We start from the raw sequence: 22509 nt of genomic DNA, 5'->3' as shown, positions 1-22509 counted from the left end.
CGGGAGGAAGGTGGAGAAATCCCCAGAAAGGTAACCGCCCTCTCCCCCAGGCCCCCACGTCCGCCCCACGCACCGACGTCACCGCGCCCTTCGGCGCCAAGCTGTGTCGTCGCCGTATGGGCGGGACTTCCTCTCCCGGCCCTGCTGTTTCCGACGTCGTCCGGAAGTCGGGTGCTGGTCCCGTGAGTACCGGGCCATTTGGTCGTCTCACATCGCGCGGGTCCCTGCTCTTCCTCCTTAGGCGACCCCCGGGCATCACCGCCGGCCCCCGACGAAGTGCACGTCGGGGATCCCGTTGCCCTCGGCTCTCGTCTTCGGCTTGGCTCCCGCCCTGCTTCCCTGCCGAGCTTACCTGCTCCGCACGGGGCCGTGTGCCGGCTGCCCATGGCGGGGGCCGCTCCGACCACGGCCTTTGGGCAGGCGGTTATTGGCCCTCCGGGCTCGGGGAAGACCACGTACTGCCTGGGCATGAGTGAGTTCCTGCGCGCGCTGGGCCGGCGTGTGGCGGTGGTGAACCTGGACCCGGCCAATGAGGGGCTGCCGTACGAGTGCGCCGTGGACGTGGGCGAGCTGGTGGGGCTGGGCGACGTGATGGACGCGCTGCAGCTGGGGCCCAACGGCGGCCTGCTGTACTGCATGGAGTACCTGGAGGCCAACCTGGACTGGTTGCGTGCCAAGCTCGACCCCCTCCGCGGCCACTACTTCCTCTTCGACTGCCCTGGCCAGGTGGAGCTCTGCACGCACCACGGAGCCCTGCGCAGCATCTTCTCCCAGATGGCGCAGTGGGACCTCAGGGTGCGTCTGGGGACGGGCAGGCCCATTTTGCAGATGGAGGAACTGAGACAGGGAGGAGAACAGATGCCACGCCCCCATGTCCCACAGCGAGGTAGGGGCCGAGACGCTTTGGAGTAAAACAGATGTGAGTTTGAATCCTGGCTCTGCCACTGACTCGCTGTGTGGTCCTGGGCAAGTCAGTTTATCTCTCAACCTCAGTTTTCTCATCTGTAAAATGGATGTGTCAGTACCCAATTTGGGATTATTGGGAGTATGGAAGTAGTTATGTGGAAAGTGGTATGGTAATTGTTGTTGTGACTTGTGGGCAAAAGAAAGTGAAAGAATAGAGTCAGGTGCAGTGTGAATTGAACCAGTTGCCCACTGGGAGGCTCAGTGCAAGGCATCTTGTAGGAAAAGATGCCCCACATCTCCTGGAATAAGGAAATGACTATGACTATTAGAATGAAACAGAAGCAGGAAAAAACTAATGGGAAGACTTTCCCTTTGCCCTCAGAAGTCCCCAGTCTGATGGGGGAGACATAGGCCCTAATGTTCCCTGCCTCCCCAGGCCAGTCTCACCCTGTCTCTTCCTTCCCTCCCAGCTGACTGCTGTCCACCTGGTGGATTCTCACTATTGCACAGACCCTGCCAAGTTCATTTCGGTACTGTGTACCTCCCTGGCCACCATGCTGCATGTGGAGCTGCCCCATGTCAATCTCCTCTCCAAGATGGACCTCATTGAACACTATGGGAAGCTGGGTAAGAGATCCTGTTCTGACAGGCAAAAAGTAGGGCAGCGGCTGGGCTGGAGTGAAGCAGAGATCTCAGCTGAAGGAAGCTGCTTCCAGGGACCATGCATGGCCTGATGATAGTAGCCACAGTCAGGTCTGACCCCTGCATATTTATTTTGTGGCACTGTGTGCCAGATACTGTTCTGGGTTTTGGGGACAAGAGAGCTACAGATGATGATATGTATTATGAAGGAATTAGAAGAAAGTGATGGGATAGTGAGTGGTTGGGAGTGAGGGGAGTGAACAGTACCATCTGAGCTGAGACCAGAATAGTGAGAAGGAGCCAGCCGAGGCAGAACTGTTCCTAGGCAGAGGGACCAATAGGGGTCCCTATTTCCCTAATCCTTAAGGAAAGAGTTTTGTTTGTTGTTTGTTTCTGGGTTGTTGTTGTTGTTCTTTGCCATTTCACCTGAACCACAATATTTTTTTTTTAATTATTTTTTTGGCTGCGTTGGGTCTTCTTTGATGCGCACGGGCTTTCTCTAGTTGCGGCGAGCAGAGGCTATTCTTTGTTGTGGTGCGCGGGCTCCTCATTGCGGTGGCTTCTGTTGTTGCAGAGCACAAGCTCTAGGCACGCGGGTTTCAGTAGTTGCAGCATGCGGGCTCAGTAGTTGTGGCTCGCGGCTCTAGAGCACAGGCTCAGTAGTTGTGGCGCACGGGCTTAGTTGCTCTGCGGCATGTGGGATCTTCCCGGACCGGGGATCGAACCCACGCCCCCTGCATTGGCAGGCGGATTCTTAACCACTGCGCCACCAGGGAAGTCCCGGGAAAGAGCTTTTTGTGTTCAAGGAAAAGGGGGTGGGGAGTGAAGGGAGCCCAGGGTAGCTGAGATAGTGCCCAGGGGAAGGGTGGTAGGAAACGAGGTCAGAGAGGTGGGCAGAGGCTAGAACCTGTACTGTTGAAACACAGAGGAAAGCCATTGATGAATATGAAGCAAGGGAACACCATGAACTAAAAAGGCCCTTCTGGCTACTTTGTGAATTGAAAGGGGCAAGAATGAAAACAGAGGTCCTGTAGGAGGTGTTTGCAGCAGCCCAGGCAGTGGTAGTGGGAATGGAGAGAAGTAGATAGATTCAAAACTTACTCAAGAAATAGGATTTGCTGGTGGATTGGATGTGGAGACAGAGGAATTAAGGATGACTCTCAGGTTTCTGACTGAACCAGTGGACAGATAAAGGTGCCATTTGTCAAGGTGGGAAAGACTGAGAGAGAAGTAGGCTGGCATGAGGGGGGGACGTTGCCTAGGGGTCTATGGCCAACATTTTTTTCCTGCAAAATTAGTGCCCTGCTGACTGGGGCATTAGTTCCCTAAATAGCATCTTCAGCCACAAAGGAACCTAGAGAAGAATAGCTGAAATGACCAGCAGTGAGCAGGAGGGAGGTTGTAGGGAGAGTGAAGTGTCAGGGCCTTGTCCAGGGAGGGTGACTGGCTGCCAGTTGGGACATGGAAGGATGGGGATAAAAAAGCCCCATTTTATCTATGTCCAGATTTGTGTCTTCCCAAGCCTGTCTCCCCCTTCACAGCCTGCAGCCCAGATGGCTACATGCTGGTCCTCTACATTTCTAGCTCTGACTCTTGCCAGTCATCCTCACAAGAGACTGAGGTACAAACCAGATCAGGCAATTGAGGCCCAGAGACATTACATGAATAGCCCAAGGTCAGTCACTCAGCTAGCCTTTTAACTGAGATAAAATTTAAACCAAGTGTACCTGGCTGCAGTTTCTGCATTCTCAGTGAGAAACGTACCTGTCAGGCAATCCAAGAAGTTTGTTGGAATGCCCAGCACTTCCTTCCTTGCAGGCACAGGGGTGTCGGTTTCTAATTAGAGCTGATAAGAACACAGGAAGCAGAGATCAGGGAGTGAGTCAGTCAATCCCAATAGCCTGATTCCCTCGGCTCACTTTGGAACAGACCTACTGAGTAGCCCAGCTGCTTGAGTCTTCCAGGCAGAAGTGGACAGTGCAGAGGCCCACTTTCCTTCTCTTAGTGCAAAGTTTGTATTCATAGAACTGAGTCAGGGACCTCTGAGTCATCTAGTCTAATCTTCTCATTTTACACTAAGAAGGAACTGACCTGGAAAGGGAAAGTGATTTTCCTAAGAGGCCATCCTGCTAGATAGAGCACTAGATAGTGTGCCAGGTCCTGGGAGCTCTGCCTGGCTATGAGCTTTTTGAGGCAGGGGCCAAGCACTATTATTGGTACATGTTCTACCTTACTACCACTGATCAAGCACTTCTCTGAACCAGACACTGGGGTTTATAGCCCTTAATCCTCACAGTAGCCCCATGAGGTGGGTAACTGCCCATAGAGCTAGTAAATGGCAGAGCCAACAAGTGAAATCAAGTATTTTCTTCTCAGTAAGTTCATTTCACTGCCTCAGCAAATGTTTGTTGAATGAATGAATGAATGAGTGAGTGAGTGAGTGAGTGAATGAAGGCAAAGGAAGAAGGAAAAAAATAATGGTCCCTGTCCTCAAGTCTTTAGCCTGATGCCAGTAGCTCCTGAACACCAGTTTCTCTTCTTTTTATTTTCTTTCTAATTAAAGTATAGTTGATATACAATGTTGTATTAAGTTCTGCTGTACAGCAGAGTGACTCAGTTATACATATATATACATTCTTTTTTTATATTCTTTTCCATTATGGTTTATCATAGGATATTGACTGTCGTTCCCTGTGCTAACCAGTTTCTCTTCTTAGCCTTCAACCTGGACTACTACACAGAGGTCCTGGACCTCTCCTACCTGCTTGACCACCTGGCTTCTGATCCTTTCTTCCGCCACTACCGTCAGCTCAATGAGAAACTGGTGCAGCTCATCGAAGACTACAGCCTGGTCTCCTTCATCCCTCTCAACATCCAGGTACAAACACACCTCATTTTATTGTACTTTGCTTTATCATGCTTCACAGATACTGCTTTTTTTTTTTTTTTTTTTTTTTTTTTACCAGTTATAGGCTTGTGGCAACCCTGCATTGAACCAAGTACATGTTCCAACAGCAGTTGCTCACTTTATGTCTCTGTGTTACATTTTGATAATTTTCACAATATTTCAAACTTCTTCATTATTATTATATTTGTTATGATGATCTATGATCAGTGATCTTTGATGTTACTATTATAATTGTCTGGGGCACCATCGACTGCACCCATATAAGACGGCGAACTTGGGAATTCCCTGACGGTCCAGTGGGTAGGACTCTGTGCTTTCACTGCTGAGGGCACAGGTTTTTTTTCTTTGTTTTGAGGACACAGGTTTGATTCCTGGTTAGGGAACTAACATCCCGCAAGCCACATGGCGTGGCCGAAAAAAAAAAGAAGGTGAACTTAATCCACAAATGTGTGTGTTTTGACTGCTCCACTGACTGGCTGTTCCCCCATCTCTCCCTCTCCACCAGCCTCCTTATTCCCTAACACTCCCTAAAACACAACAATGTGGAAATTAGACCAATTAAACCTACAACGGACTCTAAGTGTTCATGTGAAAGGAAGAGCTTCACATCTCTCACTGTTTTTTTTTTTTTTTTTTTTTTGGCCATGCAGCATGCTGGATTTTAGTTCCCCAACCAGGGGTCGAACCCATGCCCCATGCAGTGGAAGCAGAGTCTTAACCACTGGACCGCCAGGGAAGTCCCATGCCTCTCACTTTAAAAGCTAGAAATGATTAAGCTTAGTGAGGAAGGCATGTTGAAAAGCCAAGATAGGCCAAAAGCTAGGCCTCTTGTGCCAAACAGTTAACCAAGGTGTGAATGCAAAGGAAGAGTTCTTGAAGGAAATGAAAAGTGCTACTCCAGTGAACACAGGAATGATAAGAAAGCAAAACAGCCTTATTGCTGATATGGAGAAAGTTTTAGTGGTCTGGATACATCAAACCAGCCACAGCATTTCTTTAAGCCAAAGCCTAATTCAGAGCAAGGCCATAACTCTCGTCAGTTCTATGAAGGCTGAAAGACATGAGGAAGCTGCAGAAGAAAGTTTGAAGCTAGCAGAGGTTGGTTGATGAGGTTTAAGAAAAGAAGCCATCCCCATAGCATAAAAGTGCAAGGTGAAGCAGCAAGTGCTGGTGTAGAAGCTGCAGCAAATTATCCAGAAGATCTAGCTAAGATCATTAATGAAGGTGGCTACACTGGGAATTCCCTGGCGGTCCAGTGGTTAGGACTCTGCGCTCACTGCTGAGGGCCTGGGGTTCAATCCCTGGTTGGGGCACTAAGATCCCACAAGTGGCCGGTGTGGCCACAAAAAAAAGGTGGCTGTAGTAAACAACAGATTCTCAATGTAGACAAAACAGCCTTATACTGGAAAAAGATGCCATCTAGGACTTTCATAGCTAGAGAGAAGTCAGTGCCTGGCTTCAAGGCTTCAAAGGATAGGCTGACTCTCTTTTTAGGGGCTAATGCATCTGGTGACTTTAAGTTGAAGCCAGTGCTCATTTACGATTCCGAAAATCCTAGGGCCCTTAAGAATTCTGTGAAATTTACTCTGCCTGTGCTCTATAAATGGAACAACAAAGCCTGGATGACAGTACATCTGTTTACAACATAGTTTACTAAATATTTTAAGCCCACTATTGAGACCTGCTGCTCAGAAAAAAAGATTCTTTTCAAAATATTACTGCTCATTGACAATGCGCCTGGTCATCTAAGAGCTGTGATAGAGATGTTGTTTTCATGCCTGCCAACACAACACCCATTCTGCAGCCCGTGGATCAAGGAGTCATTTTGACTTTCAAGTCTTAGTATTTAAGAAATACATTTCTTAAGGCTGTAGCTGCCATAGATAGTGATTCCTCTCATGGATCTGGGTGAAGTAAATTGAAAACCTTCTGGAAAGGATTCACCATTCTAGATGCCATTAAGAACATTCGTGATTCTTGGGAAGGGGTCAAAATATCAGTATTAACAGGAGTTTGGAAGAAGTTGCGTCCAACCCTCGTGGATGACTTTGAGGACTTCAAGACTTCAGTGGAGGAAGTAACTGCAGATGTGGTGGAAATAGCAAGAGAACTAGAATTAGAAGTGAAGCCTAAAGACACTGAATTGCTGCAGTCTCATAATACAACTTTTTGGATAAGGAGTTGCTTCTTATGAATGAGCAAAGAAAGTGGTTTCTTGAGATGGAATCTACTCCTGGTGAAGATGCTGTGAAGGATGTTGAAATGGCAGCAAAGGATTTAGAATATTATGTAAACTTAGTTGAAATAGTAGCAGCAGGATTTGAGAGGATTGACTCCAATTTTGAAAGAAGTTCTACTGTGGGTAAACTGCTATCAAACAGCATCGCATGCTACAGAGACGTCGTTCGTAAAAGGAAGAGTCAGTTGATGGAGCAAACTTCATTGTTGTCTTATTTTAAGACATTACCACAGCAACACCACCCTGATCAGTCAGCAGCTATCACCACGGAGGCAAGACCCTCAACCAGCGAAAAGATTACGACTCACCGAAGGCTCAGATGATGGTCAACATTTTTTAGCAATAAAGTCCTTTTTTTTGCACGCGGGCTTTCTCTGGCTGTGGCAAGCGGGAGGTACTCTTCGTTGCGGTGCGCGGGATTCTCACTGCAGTGGCTTCTCTTGTTGCGGAGCATGGGCTCTAGGCGCCCCGGCTCAGTAGTTGTGGCTCACAAGCTCAGTAATTGTGGCTCGCAGGCTCTAGAGTGCAGGCTCAGTAGTTGTGGCACACGGGCTTAGTTGCTCCACAGCATGTGGGATCTTGCTGGACCAGGGCTCGAACCCATGTCCCCTGCATTGGCAGGCGGATTCTTAACCACTGCGCCACCAGGGAAGTCCCAGCAATAAAGTACTTTTAAATTAAGGTACATACATTGTTTTTTGGGGCATAATGCTATTGACTATATGCTTAATAGACTACAGTATAGTGTAAACATGACTTTTATATGCACTGGGAGACCAAAAAATCCGTGTGACTCACTTTATCATGAAATGTGCTTTACCTTGGTGCTCTGGAACCCAACCCACAGTATCTCCAAGGTGTGCCTGTACTGGGCACTAAGAGGCCTCGTCCCTTGGCTATTGGCTCTGCAGTGCCTGGGAGCACACCAGGCTACGTGTCCAGGAGGCTTTGAGGCCTCAAACAATGGTCTTTGTCCTGGGTCCAACAATCATTCAGTCTCCTTGGTTTCGAGACCAGTGGTGGGCAGGATTCCAGTAAAGAGGGTAGACCAAATTTTGGCCCTATCTGTTCTGTTTTTTAATTTATTTGTTTTTGGCTGTGTTGGCTCTTCGCTGCTGCACACGGGCATTCTTTAGTTGCGGGCTACTCTTCGTTGTGGAGCACGAGCTCTAGGCATGTGGGATTCAGTAGTTGTGGCACACGGCCTTCAGTAGTTGTGGCTCACGGGCTCTAGAGCGCAGGCTCAGTAGTTGTGGCGCACGGGCTTAGTTGCTCCACGGCATGTGGGAATCTTCCCGGACCAGGGATTGAACCCGTGTCCCCTGCATTGGCAGGCAGATTCTTAACCACTGTGCCACCAGGGAAGCCCCCCTGTTGTTTTGCTGGGTTCTCTCTACACATGTTCCCTCCTCAGTGTGAAAAAGGATGAGTTCAGAAAGTCATTAGCAAGGGACTTGACCAAGGCCAGGGACAAGTCTTTCAGCCTCCTTCAAGATGGGCAACTGCCTGTTGACTTTGCAAAGTAGTACCCAACCCTTGTGCCTCTCACCTTGCACCCTGCAAAGGTAACCTGGGAGACGAAGGTGCGTGTTAGATTCCTTTCTGCTGGGGGTGAACTTAAGGGAGCTTGTCTCTTCTCTGTTTAATGCCACACTTTTCTCCACTAAAACGAGGAGGTGAAACCTATAATATGAATCATACAGTTACACTTATTGAAGACTTTCTGTGCTAGGCATTGTGCTGAGGACTGTACATGCATTATTTTGATCTCTCTTTCCCATGATGTGATGTAGGGACCATTCTTACTACTTTTATGTGGACGAACAAATAAGTTACATGCATATTTATCGGGTGCCTACTGTTAGGTTCTGCGCCAGCCACTGGGGATGCCTGGACAAACAAGTTCCCGACCTCAAGGGGTGCACAGTCAAGTAGGAGAGGCAGATGAGTTAATAACTTGCTAATAGTAAGATGGTAAGGATCATAGCTACAGTGGGGATAAACCCAGGGGACTGCGGGTGTGCGTAGAGGGGCTTATCTGTTCTAATTTGGGTGGGTTGGTAGTCAGGAAAGATGAGGTGTAGCCGGGCCTCTGGGCACATGTAGAAGTACTCCAGGCCAAGGGAGCTGCATGGACAGAGGCTTCATGAGGCAAGATCAAGGGGGGTGTTTGGAGACTGCAGTCGGTTTGGTACAACCTCAATTCCACATACCCCTATTTCACTCAGAGCTGTTTCTCTCCTCCCTGCCCAGGACAAGGAGAGTATCCAGCGGGTCCTGCAGGCTGTGGATAAAGCCAATGGCTACTGCTTTGGGGTCCAGGAGCAGCGGAGCCTGGAGGCTGTGATGTCTGCCGCGGTGGGAGCTGACTTCCACTTCTCCTCGTATCCTTGCTCGCTAGCCTCCGCCACAGCCAAGAGCGGGAGGCCAGGGGCTCAGGAATGGCCATGGCTGCCCTTGCAGATGACTGATTTCATGTTGACCAGTGGGCTCCCTGGTAACTGGTCCCTTGGAAGGCTTCAGGGTTGTTTGTACCTGAGGACAAGGGAGGCTGTTGATCGGAAGGAGCAACAAATACAGAGGCCCAGATATGAGAGAGCACTGGTCACTTCGGAGAGATGCAAGGGATTCGGTTTGCCTGGTGTCTTGAGTGTGAAGGGGAAAGGGAGATGCAGTGGGAAGGGGAGGTAGGCGATGGAGGAGTGTGGACTTAGGCCGTGGGTGGCCAGTGGGAACCAGCATACTATTGTTGAGCGGAGCGTGACGCAATCAGATGTACATTCTTGAAAAGCACCTCCAAGTGTGGAAAATGCATTTAAGGGATGTGATTGGGAGCAGGAGAGTCTTTACAGTCTCCAGGTGAGATGGGATGCAACATTAGTAGTGACAATAGCAGAAAGGGTGTGGACTGGAAAAATGTGAAGGAGACATAGCTAGAGCTCGTGACCAGGTGGTTATGGGATAGAAGGAGGTGGAGCAGAAGTTAGACTCCCAGGTTTCTGGTTTAGTCTGGTAGGGGGTGGTTGTAGTCACTGAGGCAAGAAAAGGAAGAGGAGAGGGCAGGTTTGTCACGTGGGTGGCAGGGATGGGAACTGGCAGCTGTGCTGTGTTTGAGGGGGCCATGGGATGTATTGGAACTTCAGTCTCCCTGGTTGTAGAATCTCAAGTTCTGACGCCGGAGTCCTCTAGTATAAGAGCCATGGTGGCCAACCTAGCCATAGTCAGACCCCAGACCCAGGCCTCAGGTCGGCCAGCCTCACACAGCTCCATGGGCAGTGTCGTGGTCTTTTCCTGTGTGACTCTGATTGATGTCCTTCCTGCCCCACTTTCCTGCTATTCCAGAGAGAGCTAGAAGGCACCCTATAGCCCAAGCAGAAAGTTGTTGCTTTCTTTGAGCTCCCTGAGTTCCCTCCTCTAGCTGAAGCAGAGAAGTCATTTGCTGAGCACCTGCCGTGTGCCGGTTGCCATGCTGGCGCTTTATATTCGTTGTCTCATTTGACAGAGTTCCTCACAGCTCTGTATTACAGATGAGAAAAACAAGTGGCAAAATCAGGGTTTAACCCCACAGCCTGGCTCCAGAGCACGTGCCACAACACAGAGCTGGAGGGTTAGTGCTCTCTGCTTCTCTGCTTCTCTGCAGTGTGGGCAAGAGGCAAATAGAGGAGCATTTGGGTCTGGTTACTTGGAGGGACTTCTCAGACCCAGTTGTTCCCTGTTGCCTGAAGCTCTAATTATGAGGAAGGGAGTGGGATGGGAGGAACCTCCAGACGCAGCTAGAGGGCACACATCACAGAGGTCAGATCCTACCCAGACCAGTTCTCCATCCTTGCCTATGCTATCAGCCTTGACGAGCCCTCCATCAGCACCCTGGGCCTGCAGGAGAAGTACCTGGCGCCCTCAGAGCAGTCAGTGGAGCAGGAGGCCATGCAGCTATAGCAGCAAGCTGAGCTCTGGAGAACAAGACACACGACCCAGCGCTGGGGAGAGTGGCAGCTCCCAGTGAGCAGCGGACAGCTCAGTGGCCTGCAGATCCAAGGGCAGCCCTCCCAGCCAGAGCTGGGAGACTGGCGAGGGCATACTCAGCCTTGCAGAGGACTTCTGGCCAAAAGCCACACATGTAGCCAAGCAGAGCACCAGTCACAGCCTCATGAACTCTGGCGCTGCCACCAGGGATTCAGCACTGGTCCCACTCGGGCTGTGACGGAATGTGCTACAATGCAAGAGTTTATCTTCTACTTTTTGTGGCTTCCAAACTTTCTTCAATCATCCAGGCCGAGTGAGTTGGGAATATGGGAATGTCCCCTCTCCTCAGAAGAGTCCTATTTCTTCCTACTACAGGGCAGTGTTTCCCCCAAAGCACGGGATCATACTAGAGGGTTGACTCTCAGTCCTCAGTTATGCTCTTTGGTTAATCTTCAGTTTTAACAGTGAACCTCAAACTTGAGGTCTCACAGACAACACTCCTAGCAGATCTTGTAACGTTTTATTTTCATTGTCTTTATGTCATGGTTTTATTGTTTTTTGAGGTTAAGTGTTAACTAGTTTTCCATTTATATTAGTGATTAAAAGTTGACTTTAAAATGAAATTATTTATACAAAATGAGTTGCTTAAAGGAAAATACCAGTATATAATCGTATCATGAGGGCTGTGGGGAAAGTCAAGCCGGCTTGAAGTTGGAAATACTGGTGTTTGCTTCCTTTGCTCTTCTTGCAACTGGTTGGATGCAATTCACATTTTCAACCAGTAGGTAGCATCCCAGGCTTATTTTTTAATTTTAATTTTTTTTTTTTTTCCGGCTGTAGCCTGGAGGCAGAAGGGGACAGATGGCTGTCGTGCCAGTAGTCTTATTTGCAGACACTCAGTGCTGTTAATACATGGGAAGGGCTTAGCATTTCACAAAGAGCTTCCACACACACAGTCCTCATGTGGCTTTCACAGCAGCTCCTAGGGACATAGACAAGATGGGGAGTAGTACTAAGCCCCACTTTACTGTGAGGAAACAGAAAGATGAGGAGTTTGAACTTCAGTCAGCCTGTCTCTCTCATAGCTCACTTTGCTGAATACTTAATGGTGAAAAGTCAGGGCCCTCCTCCCACAGGGTTTATAACCAATCAGGAGAAAGAATTTAGACACCTGTAGGGTATTAACTGAATCGTAAATCAGGGGGAAGATAGATGACTGGTGGTTCGGACAGTTGGAGAATTCAATTTAGGAAAACTGTTCTGAAGCAGCATTGAGATGGGGGTGACCGGGCTTTGCTTCTCACATTTGGTCACCAGAGCAGAAGGCAGAAGAGTTAGGGGCTGTGAGGAGGCCCCTCGGGCTGGAACAGTGTGAAAGCAGCCGACCCCCACTCCCACGCCTGGCGGGACAGGGGATGATAACTGGGTGCTCCTTCCCCCGACTCTCATCTAAGGAGTTCAAAGCACCTCATCCCTATTGACACTGTACACGGTGGGGAGTGTCAACAGTGCAAGCCAGGGAAACTGAGGCCAGGAGGCACTGCCTGGGGCTGGCTGTGAGTCTATGGGGCCTGGAGCCCAGGAATAATGACACCCAGGCTGCTGGACAGATCCCTCATCAGTTAGGGCATGAGGGTGGGTGCTGTGTTTTTGAAAGTAATACCAGTAGCTGTGGTCATGGGTTTTGATGCTTACCCCATCCTGGAGGCCCCAGCTATCACCAAAGCACACCAGCTGGAAGGAAGCATCATTTAGAACTTTATGGCCTCATATGCAAGCACCCTGAGCATTTATTCTCTGCAGCCATCAAGTGAAGAAGGATGGACAAATTCCAAACTTTATTTTCAGGCCTTGGTGTGACAACAAGGGTGTTTTCTCCTCTAGTAAATGGAGCTCTGTCCACTTCCCACTGATAGCAACGTGATTTTCTATCCCCCCTGTCATGATTGGGAGGGGATAGCACAGTGCAGAAAAGCAGAGGTGTCTGGGTTCCAGGTGAGGTCTGTTCAGCATGAAGTGTGTAGGGTAAGAGAAAGACCATCCTCGATTTGTCAGCATATGACGACTGTCCTTAAGATTTCTTTTTTTCCTGATAGAAAAGTGAAAAGCTTGGAAAATGAAAATAAGTCACCCATGATCCCACCACAGATAAATAATTTTTAAATATTTATAATAAATTTTCTATTCAAATGTATATTTTGTGTTTTTTATTTCAAGTCTTATTTTTCTATGCGTTCAGAGGGATAGCTATAGCATTTATATACGTGGGATATATTGTTAATGCTTTGTAACCTGCTTTTTTCAGTTAACATTATTTCATGTAACTAAAACTCTAAGGACCTTTTTAATGTCTCCATGATAATATTCTGGAGTATGGCTATAACATTGTTTATCCAGACTCCCATGCTTAGCCTTTAAATTGTTAGCAATTTTTTTGCTATTGTAAATAGTGCTGTGATTAACATCTTTGTCTGACTCTCTGACTTTTTTTTTTTAACATCTTTATTGGAGTATAATTGCTTTACAATGGTGCGTTAGTTTCTGCTTTATAACAAAGTGAATCAGTTATACATATACATATGTTCCCATATCTCCTCCCTCTTGCGTCTCCCTCCCACCCTCCCTATCCCACCCCTCTAGGTGGTCACAAAGCACCGAGCTCACCTCCCTGTGCTATGCGGCTGCTTCCCCCTAGCTATCTATTTTACGTTTGGTCGTGTATATATGTCCATGCCACTCTGACTCTCTGACTTTTAACTTATGATAAAGTCCTAGAAATAAAATAGCTGATGTTTTCTAGGTTCTGGATTCATATTGCCAAAATGCCTCCCAGAAAAGTGCCACTTTACAACTCACAGGCACTGTCTGGAAGTGCTCTTCTCACCCCCGACCTCACTTGGCAATCGTGAACTTCCGGAGGGAGGAAACCATCCCTGAATGCTTTCCAAGGGACCTTCTTGGTCTTCTCTGCTAACCACTGACACTGGGCTATACTATGCATATCTTGGCTCTGAATTGGGGACTTCCAACAACTGGAAGATAGTGTTTGGAACCTATCAGTGACCACAGCTAATTGGAAAGGCTTCCAGCCCAGACAAAGAGGCTTAGGAGTGAGGGTGACACCCTAAAGCCCACAGAGCTGAAGCACAGACAGTCTGCCCTCAGCTGTTTCTGAAGTAGCAAAACGCTCACCCACAGCTGGCTGAGAATAGGAAGCCTGATCCCATTAGGGTCTGTGGGAAGATGAGGATCCCGTTAGGATCTGAGAGATTCTCTGTCCTTTCTCAAGGCTCCTGAGAGAGGCAGGGGAGTGACTTCCCAACACTACTAAGGCCCACCCCGTTTTTGAAAGAAGCTGGGAGGCCCAACTACCTCAAAATCCTGGAGGGAAATTCTCTATCAAGCTGAGTAGCTCCCCTCCTCCCCCTTTTCCTCTCTCTTGTCCCTGGTTGTTGAGCCCTTACCCAGCCTCATCTGGGCTGCTCACCTCCTCTTCCTGTCCCCTTTGGAAGGAAGAGTCTCAGATTACACAGACCTCAGTGGCATCAGGCTTGCTGAGGGTAGGGGAGAGCCATATGCCTCATTTCCAACCCACTGTGTCCTCCATGTCCAGCCAGGGAGCCAACTTCCCATAGCCCCAGAAGCCCAGGTGTCAAAGTGGCTCTGAGCCTTAGTCTCTTCAGAAGCAAAACAAAGATGATAATATGTGTTGCTGTGAGGAATAAGGTATGAAACTGCCTGGCACATAGCAGTCATGCCACATGCTCTTATTACTGTGTTCTGTTCTTTAGGAAGAAGCAGGAGGGGGGCACTTTTGGTCAGACGAGCAATCTTGTTGCAAGCATCTGAAATCAGGTTTTCCCAAAAAGGCACTGGACACTTGGACATTGTGTGTGTGTGTGTGTGTGTGTGTGTGTGTCATCTGAAATCAGGTTTTCCCAAAAAGGCACTGGACACTTGGACATTGTGTGTGTGTGTGTGTGTGTGTGTGTGTGTGTTGGTGTGTAGGAATATCGTGCCTTTCTGCCTTTCTGGAAGGAGACACAGTGGCCTGCCTGACCCCAATGCCTTGGCCTAGGGTGCCCGGTTAGTTCTGAGAAGGAACCTTAACCCCAATGCCTTGCTTTCCATCACCTACTTCTGTGGATCTACAGAGCCAATTTGGACTTTGCTCTCTGAAGTAACTGCATGTAAGAGAGAAGAGTAGATACCTTCTTTAGAGAATTTTAGGTTGCAGACTTTCCCCATACAACTCAAATTCTTAGGAGAGGAAAATCTTTGTAAGCCCTGGGCCTCTGTTTCCTAGGGGATAACCTGGCAGTGCAGAAAGGATGGGACTGTGGTTACTTGACTCTTTGTGAGCCCGATTTCTATCTAGAAAGCTTTGCTTTATCCCAGAACTAGCTATATTTCCATTTTCCACAGTAGAGGACCTGGCACTAACCTGGTTTCCAGGCATTTGGAGGGACAGTTTTAAAACTAAGTTTTGAGCTCCTTCCTGCACACAAAAGTGTGCTGGAGATGCTGTGGGAAGGAGGAATAATGGGACAAAGTTACCATTTTTAGGGAGCTCTCTGGGGAGATAAAAAATAAACCCAGGACATAGTTGCAAACCTAGAGGTAGAATCAAGTAGGTATGAAATCATGACTGAATAAATGTGTTTATATAAGTGAAAGAATTTGGCGGACTAGATAGTGTACCCAAAGCTCTGTATGTGTTAAAGGGAAAGGGATGGTGGCTAGTCGTGTTTTGACCTGAAGATGGCTTTGAAATTTGGAAAAGTTTACAAGAAAGTGCTTGGGGCTTCCCTGGTGGCGCAGTGGTTGAGAGTCCACCTGCCGATGCAGGGGACACGGGTTTGTGCCCTGGTCTGGGAGGATCCCACATGCCGTGGAGCGGCTGGGCCCGTGAGCCATGGCCGCTGAGCCTGTGCGGGAGGGGCCGCAACGGTGAGAGGCCCGCGTACCGGGGGGAAAAAAAAAAAAAAAAAAGAAAGTGCTCAAGTGGAGAGGACAACTGGAAAGAGTGGCCACCACGAAGTTTCCAGCAGAACTTGTCAATCTTACCAACTTTGCCCTCTGGGACTGATTTTTTTTAATTGAGATACAATTCACATATCATAAAATTCATTATAGAGTTTACAGTTCAGTGTTTTTTCATATATTCACAAAGTTGTGCGACTATAACCGCTATTTAAATCCAGAACATTTCATCACCCCAAGAGAAATTCCATATACATTAGCAGTTGGACTGAAAAAAAAATTTTTTTTAAATTTTATTTAAGTATAGTTGATTTACAATGTTGCGTAGGACTGAAAAATTTTAAATGTCAAATTTAGGCCAGGAAAAGATGACAAGAAATGCTCACTGAGACCCCACCCTGGGTAACATTAAGAAAGCTTTAGATAGAAAAGTCTGGGACCCAGTTCAGAAGCTGGTGCCTAAGCCAGCTCACAGCTAGCTGTCTGATTTGGTGATATTCCAATCCATAGCATCTGCTTTTAAAATCTGTCAACACCAACATGCTACCTTAGGGTAGCTCATTTCTTTCCCCATAGAGGGCAACCATGAGCGGTGTAGAGGAAGTAGGCAAAAGTCAAATGCTGAGAGAAAAGAAAGAATTTCCTTTCTCAGGACCTACCCATTAAGAGGAAGTCACCAGACCTGTCCGGTTAGAGAAACCAGGTCACTTCCAGAGCTGAGGGTAAGTCACTTGCCCTCTCCCAGAGTCTCTGACTGGTTTGGAACCTTAAAACCCAACACCGTTCTGGGAAAAGAGAGGTGAAAACGAGGGACCCAGAAAGCATCAGAGTGGTCCTGCCAGCTTCCCCTGTAGAATTAGTAGCTCTGATAAGAGCCCTTTGAGTCCCATGGGTGTGACCAAACTTGGACTCTGGGGAACCTGATGAGGCTGGACTGAGTTTCCCCAATAATGTCAGGTGGAGGAGTGACCACTTGATGTCAGGCCAGTATTCTCAGGAGGCCCAGTGATCATGTAGGTCATATTTGGCAGTAAAGCTGTGCCTCAGTACTGGGCCTGATTATCCTGCTTTTGGCACAGAAATGCTGGATAAGTCCTAGACTGTTGATGCTGTAAGGATTAATAATGCGCAGCATGTATTGAATATGTACTATGGGCTACTTTACATGCATGTATTTGCTCAAACTTCACAGCAACTTTAAGAGGAAGGTACTATTTTTTAATCCCCAGTTCACAAATGAGGACAGAAGGTAAGCATGGTGAAAAGCCTTGGCCAAGGCAGGCTGGGAGTCAAACCCAGGCAGTTTTAACTTCACATTTTTTCGTTATAAAGCCTTTAGTCCTAGCCCCTTATGATACAGAAGGGGAAACTGAGGCCCAGGGAGGCATAATGGCTTTTCCAAGCCAGTCAGGGACACTTCCAAGCCTCCTGGTTACCAGTTCAGTGCTGCCTGGGCTCCGGAGTGTGATGGGGACACCTTGGGGGCCTTTTCCTAGCCGACCCTGCCTGCCCGGCCAGGCTCAGGCACCGCCGGTAGATCAAATGACTCAGAGGGCAGGGACTACTTTCCGCACGACCCCGCCCTGTCCCGCTGCTCTGAGGATGCCGAGCTCTCGGGTAGGGCGGGTGGCAACTCGTCCGAGCGAAACCGGGAGAGCGTCGCCTCTGGCACCTGGCGGGGGGCGGGGGCCCCTCAGTGGCGCAGCCCGTCTCGGCGCCTGCGGGGCCGGATGGGCGGAGGGAAGACGCAATGCGCGCAGTCCGCCGCTCATTCTCCTATTGGTCAGTCGGGCCCCTGGGGCGGTACCCTGAGTGTCTCCCTCCCGTGATTGGATGACATCGGTCTCGGGCCCGCCTCCAGCCTCGGGCTGTGAAGGCCTGGCCGCGCTGGGAGGCCGCATACGTAGGCGTGTTGCAGCTGGGAGCCGGGGTTGGGGGGGGCGGGCTGGGGGAGGCGTGGAGGCGTAGGGCTCCGCCGACCAAGGCAGGACGCGCTCCTCGCGGCCCTTCCCACTCAACTTGAGTCTCCTCGTCGTCAGCCCGTTTCATTTTTGTCCTCATCTCCGAAAGCTGGAGGGCCGTCTTCTCAGACCTGGGCCAGACTTTTAAAAAGGCGGCGTCATACCCCTGCCCCAGGCCGTACTCCCCTCCGCTCAGATATAATGACTCTTTCCCGCTTTCAGATCTCAGGCGCCCAGAGCCGCTCACTGCAGCGTACCCCTCCGGCGCTGTCCTCGGACCTCACACCTGAGACTGCACTGGTTTCCTGTCCCCTCAGACCTGAGCTCTTAAGCCTCCCGCCCCGCGGCCCCTGCAGAGAAGCCTCCAAGCCGTCTTTGCACTCACCTGACCCTCTCGGGAGGACCAGTTTCGGGGGACCAGACCAGACCCTGATGGAGAGAGCTGGACCCCCAGCCTCTCTCCTGGAGTCACTGGCTCCAGAGTCTTGTCTGCGGGTCACTGAGCCATCCCCATGGGAGGGTCTCTGTAACTCATACACCAAACCCTGTCTCGTCCCTCTGCAATAACTGGAAAAGACAGGAGGAGTGTCACAGGGGAGCTTTATTGAGAGGAAACATGGTCACACCCAGCAGACATGCTTTCGCTCGCTTCCTTGGTCTTGCTCGCTGCATGCACACTCTCTCTCTCTCTCTCTCTCTCTCTCTCTCTCTCATCTCCAGCCTCTGCCACACAATTGAGTTCTCAGCCACAAAGGTGGGATACTCCTCAATTCCTAAGATCCAGAGGCAGCAGGGGCAGGAGGGGGGCGGGGTGGGGAGGAAGTGGCCAGGTTCAGGGGTGGGGTCGGGGGGCGGCGGAGGTGCAGAGAGCAGGGCTGGGTGGAATGACCAGTGGCCAGGAGCACCTGAAAGCTGCAGGAAGCATGGAATCCTCTGGCTCCAGGCGGCCTCAGCTCTGCTGGTTCCTCTCTGTGGAGCATTTCTGAGCTGGGGCAGAGCATTTGGGGAGAAGGGTTGGGCCTCCCACCCCGTACAAGTCCTCTCTGCCAGGAGTGGGGGACGAGCGGGCAGGGCAGGGAGGGCAGCGGGCACGGCTCAGCTCTGGGGCTCCTCGGGAGCCTCGCACCCCTCTTCCCCGGCGTTGTCGGCCGTCCACAGCGTCAGGTTGTCCCGCAGCAGCTGCATGATGAGGGTGCTGTCTTTGTAGGAGTCCTCGCTGAGGGTGTGCAGGTCAGCCATGGCTTCGTCGAAGGTGGTCTTGGCCAGCGAGATGGCCGCCTCGGGGCTGTTGGCGATCTCATAGTGGAAGACGGAAAAGTTCAGGGCCAGGCCCAAGCGGATGGGGTTGGTGGGCGGCATCTCCTTCTTGCTGATGTCCATGGCATCCTGGTAGGCTGAGCGGGCTGAGTCAATGATGCGCTTCTTGTCATCACCGGTGGCCACCTCAGCCAGGTACCGGTAGTAGTCGCCCTTCATTTTCAGGTAGAAGACCCGACTTTCGGCGTCACCGGCCTCCTTGATGAGATGGCTGTCCAGCAAGCCCAACACCGTGTTGCATACGCCCCGGAGCTCTGTCTCCACCTTCTCCCGGTACTCTCGCACCTCCGGGCCCTTCTCTTCTGAGCCCTCCTCGTTGCCCTTCTGCTCGATACTGGTCAGGACTCTCCACGCGGCCCGCTGGCCACCCACCACATTCTTGTAGGCCACTGAGAGCAGGTTGCGCTCTTCGCAGGTTAGCTCCTCACCCTTTTCCACGGCGCTCTTCATGAAGGCTGCCATGTCCTCATAGCGTTCAGCCTGCTCGGCCAACTTGGACTTCTGGATGAGGCTGGCTCTCTCCATGGCTCTGGGGACAGACAGGCGGCAGGCTAACTGGCTGCCTCGGAACAGATGCCGGGTTCTGTGCCTCTTCTGCTCTCGGCCTGCCTTTTGGCTGGAAGGCCAGGCCCACAGCAGGGTGGGGAGGGGCAGAGGGCGGGACTGGGGCCCCAGACCTGCCTCCTCTCCTCTTCCCCACCACACCCTTTCCGGCTCTTCCTTAAAGGTGAAAGGGCTGGGATGTGGGGTGAGTCATTGGGACAGTCAGCAGGAGAAATCTGGGCGTTGGCCACACCTGCACCGACACCTCTCCAGCCTCCAGGCTGCCCCCTCTTGTTCAGGGTTTCCATTACATTGCCACATGAGGTAGCTGCCCCAGTTTCTCGAATCAGATCCTCCTTCACCGTGTCCTTCCAGGGGCTGAGGATGGCTTCAGCTACCTGACCGCTGTGGGCCTAGGCAGAGCCCATGAAGCCAGGTGCAGGAGGATGGGGTTCCTGATCCTGCCAGGTACATTTCCCCCATTGGTTCAGGTGAGATAACTCATTGTTTAGGTAGGGCTGTAGTTTCCCAAGCACCTTCATACCCGTGATCTATATAGTATCTGCTGTGTCTCTGCAAAATGGGCAGGACTGTGACTACTACTCCCACTGCAGAGATGGGAATACTAAGGCTCAGAGAGGGATGAGATTTGCTCAGGGTCACACAGCTTTGGCTTCTCTCCCATCAAGGCTTCTGACTTGTGAGCTCCAGGCTGTATTTAGAAGTAAGATGCAGGCTTCTTCCAGAGTCTACCTGAAATGGTTCCATCCCCCACTCCTCACTCCCCCTCAGGGTCCTGTCCCCTCTGAGCTCCCAAAATGCACAAGCAGCAGCATTCAGGGTGCCACTTAATGAGGTGTTTAACGATCGGCTTCTGACGCTTCAGCCCAGCCTTTGTAATCAGTCACCCAGTAGGTTTTTGGATACATTCCCCATCACAGCACAATTTTCCCTTTCAAGTTGGTGGCCTGTTGCCACTTGTCTGAGCACTTACCCTCTGGCTCTCCACACCAGGTCACCTCGCCCCTCCAAGCCACCTGCCATCATGCATCAGTGGGGCTCACAGAGGGTGGGGACCCAGCTCACTGACTATCCCACTTTCGTGCCTGACTCAGCCCGCCTTCTGTCAGAGGCTGGGAAGCAGGCCACCTGGGTACTCTGCCCAGTTTGCTTCCCCAGGGTGGGGTGCTAGTAACCGGGGAGAGAGACAGGACTGAAAAAAAGGAGGTGGCTGTCACACAGGCCATTTTTTTTTTAAAAGGGCTTTAAATGCTTGGCTTTTTATGTATTCTATTTTTTATTTTATTTATTTATTTATTTATTTTTGGCTGTGTTGGGTCTTCATTTCTGTGCGAGGGCTTTCTCTAGTTGTGGCAAGCGGGGGCCACTCTTCATCGCGGTGCGTGGGCCTCTCACTATCGCGGCCTCTCTTGTTGTGGAGCACAGGCTCCAGACACGCAGGCTCAGTAGTTGTGGCTCACGGGCCTAGTTGCTCCGCGGCATGTGGGATCTTCCCAGACCAGGGCTCGAACCCGTGTCCCCTGCATTAGCAGGCAGATTCTCAACCACTGCACCACCAGGGAAGCCCACACACAGGCCATTTTGTTTTACGGGGCAGCAGTCCTAGCTGAGTGCTGCCTTCCCCAGCCTGCCTCTCAGAAGTTTCCCTGCCCCTTCCCGTTGACCATGGCCCCACCCCTGACCCCTGGCAGAGGCCTCAGAGATGGAGACTGCTCTGTTGCCAATCTTCTGTCCCTGTTCACTGAGGTGCTATCTTTGTGTCAGCCAAGAATTTCACCTAAAGGTGTTGGCATTGCACCTATGAGGGTGTGTTCCTGCTTATCTGCTCCACCCCTAGCCAAAGCTCAGATGCGACTCAGGGGTGGGGCTCCTCTCTCTGGGATCCAACCAGTTTAATCCTTGAACCAGGACTATTTCACAGGCCTGTCCGTCCCCAGTTCCTCTTGGTGTCTGAATACCCACCCTCCCCTCCTGGAGGGACTCTGAGGCCAGAACTCGGAGGCCCAAAGATGAGATCTGCCAAGGAAGCAGAAGGGATTTTAGGCTTGCCATCCCGAAGGCTTTGCTTAGATCACTGACACGGAAAACGCTAGAAACAAAATACACTGAAGTACCAATTTACAGAGTATATCTTAAGGTAGTAGGAGTCTAAGTGGGTTTTTTTTCTTTTGATTTTCCTAGTATCTTCAGGTTACCAATGGTGAATGTGTATTATTTTTCTATGACAGACAGAATAGCCTAGTATCTTTGGAATCAGACTGCCTGGGTTCAGTTCTCACAAGCTGCTGTGGCTTTGTCTAAGTGACAACCTCTGTGAGCCTTAGTTCTCCTAAGTATAAAACGGGGCTTGTTGTGAGGAAAGCACTTAGTAGAGTGGATGGTAACTATTAACATTGTGTGAAAAAAAATCCACATAATAATGTTTATTATTATAAACATACACACTCAAAGCACTAATATGGAGCTGGTTTCTATGAAATAAGGAAGGACCTCAAACCAGGCCTCAGCCGAAGGCCAGACCCTGCCCAGCTGCAGAGAAGACGAATGAATGGTCAGATGCACTCGCTCAGCACTGCCTCCTCGCTCTCCAGCCCAGACATTCCTCTGGCCTGCGCAGGCGCTGGGCCCTCAAGGACCTTCCTTCGTATTAGTCATCCAGCTCAGGCTTTCCCAAGTCCTGGGGGAAAGCAGGAGATCCCAGAACACTAGAAACCTGGAGGGCAGGGCCTGATAGGCCTAGGAATTTTGGAGATGCTTCTGTCGCAAGGGAGGAAGCATGCTCTTCCTACCACTCAAGCCAGGAGACCTGATGGTTCACACCACAAGCTCTATGCCCTCAGCACAGTGATGAGCAGGCCAGGCTACCTAACACCTCCTGCCCGCTCTGGCCTGTCGGTCCTGACTCAGTTCCTGTCTCAGGCACCTCCCTTTGCCTCCAGGCCTCCCCTTCCCAAGTCCAGGAGCCCAGGCAGGCAGGAGGCAGCAGGCCCTGGCAGGGCACGGAGTTCCACTGTCAGCCACCTGAG

The 22509-nt window shown here is 50.4% G+C and overlaps 2 protein-coding genes across 3 annotated transcripts; one reads left to right on the top strand and one right to left on the bottom strand.

Annotated features, from left to right (window-relative positions):
- The first annotated feature begins 52 nt into the window (after positions 1 to 52).
- Positions 53 to 13255, top strand: GPN2 (GPN-loop GTPase 2). Of its 2 annotated transcripts, none has more exons than XM_060017082.1 (5): positions 53 to 726; positions 1377 to 1533; positions 4266 to 4426; positions 8949 to 9079; positions 10559 to 13255. In XM_060017082.1, the coding sequence occupies exons 1-5, from the start codon at positions 385 to 387 to the stop codon at positions 10629 to 10631; spliced, it is 864 nt and encodes a 287-aa protein (XP_059873065.1). In that variant the 5' UTR covers positions 53 to 384; the 3' UTR covers positions 10632 to 13255. The 2 variants fall into 2 exon arrangements, with proteins under 2 accessions (XP_059873065.1, XP_059873064.1); XM_060017081.1 differs by having other exon boundaries at positions 53 to 795.
- A 4930-nt stretch (positions 13256 to 18185) lies between these two features.
- Positions 18186 to 19550, bottom strand: SFN (stratifin). The gene has a single exon (XM_060017078.1). It carries the CDS (start codon positions 19442 to 19444, stop codon positions 18698 to 18700), a length of 747 nt encoding a protein of 248 aa, XP_059873061.1. The 5' UTR covers positions 19445 to 19550; the 3' UTR covers positions 18186 to 18697.
- Positions 19551 to 22509: the final 2959 nt, after the last annotated feature.

Source organism: Delphinus delphis, chromosome 1, assembly GCF_949987515.2.
Source record: "Delphinus delphis chromosome 1, mDelDel1.2, whole genome shotgun sequence".
NCBI classification, from domain to species: Eukaryota; Metazoa; Chordata; class Mammalia; order Artiodactyla; family Delphinidae; genus Delphinus; species Delphinus delphis.
Note: the sequence above shows the minus strand (reverse complement) of the source record. Positions and strands in the feature narration are given on the sequence as shown.

Coding starts and splice junctions, on each gene's coding strand:
- SFN (XM_060017078.1), bottom strand. CDS start 19,444: ATGGAGAGAGCCAGCCTCATCCAGAAGTCCAAGTTGGCCGAGCAGGCT.
- GPN2 (XM_060017081.1), top strand. CDS start 385: ATGGCGGGGGCCGCTCCGACCACGGCCTTTGGGCAGGCGGTTATTGGC. Junction 4,427..8,948: donor TCATCCCTCTCAACATCCAG/GTACAAACACAC, acceptor CTCCCTGCCCAG/GACAAGGAGAGTATCCAGCG. Junction 9,080..10,558: donor GCTGACTTCCACTTCTCCTC/GTATCCTTGCTC, acceptor GCCCTCCATCAG/CACCCTGGGCCTGCAGGAGA.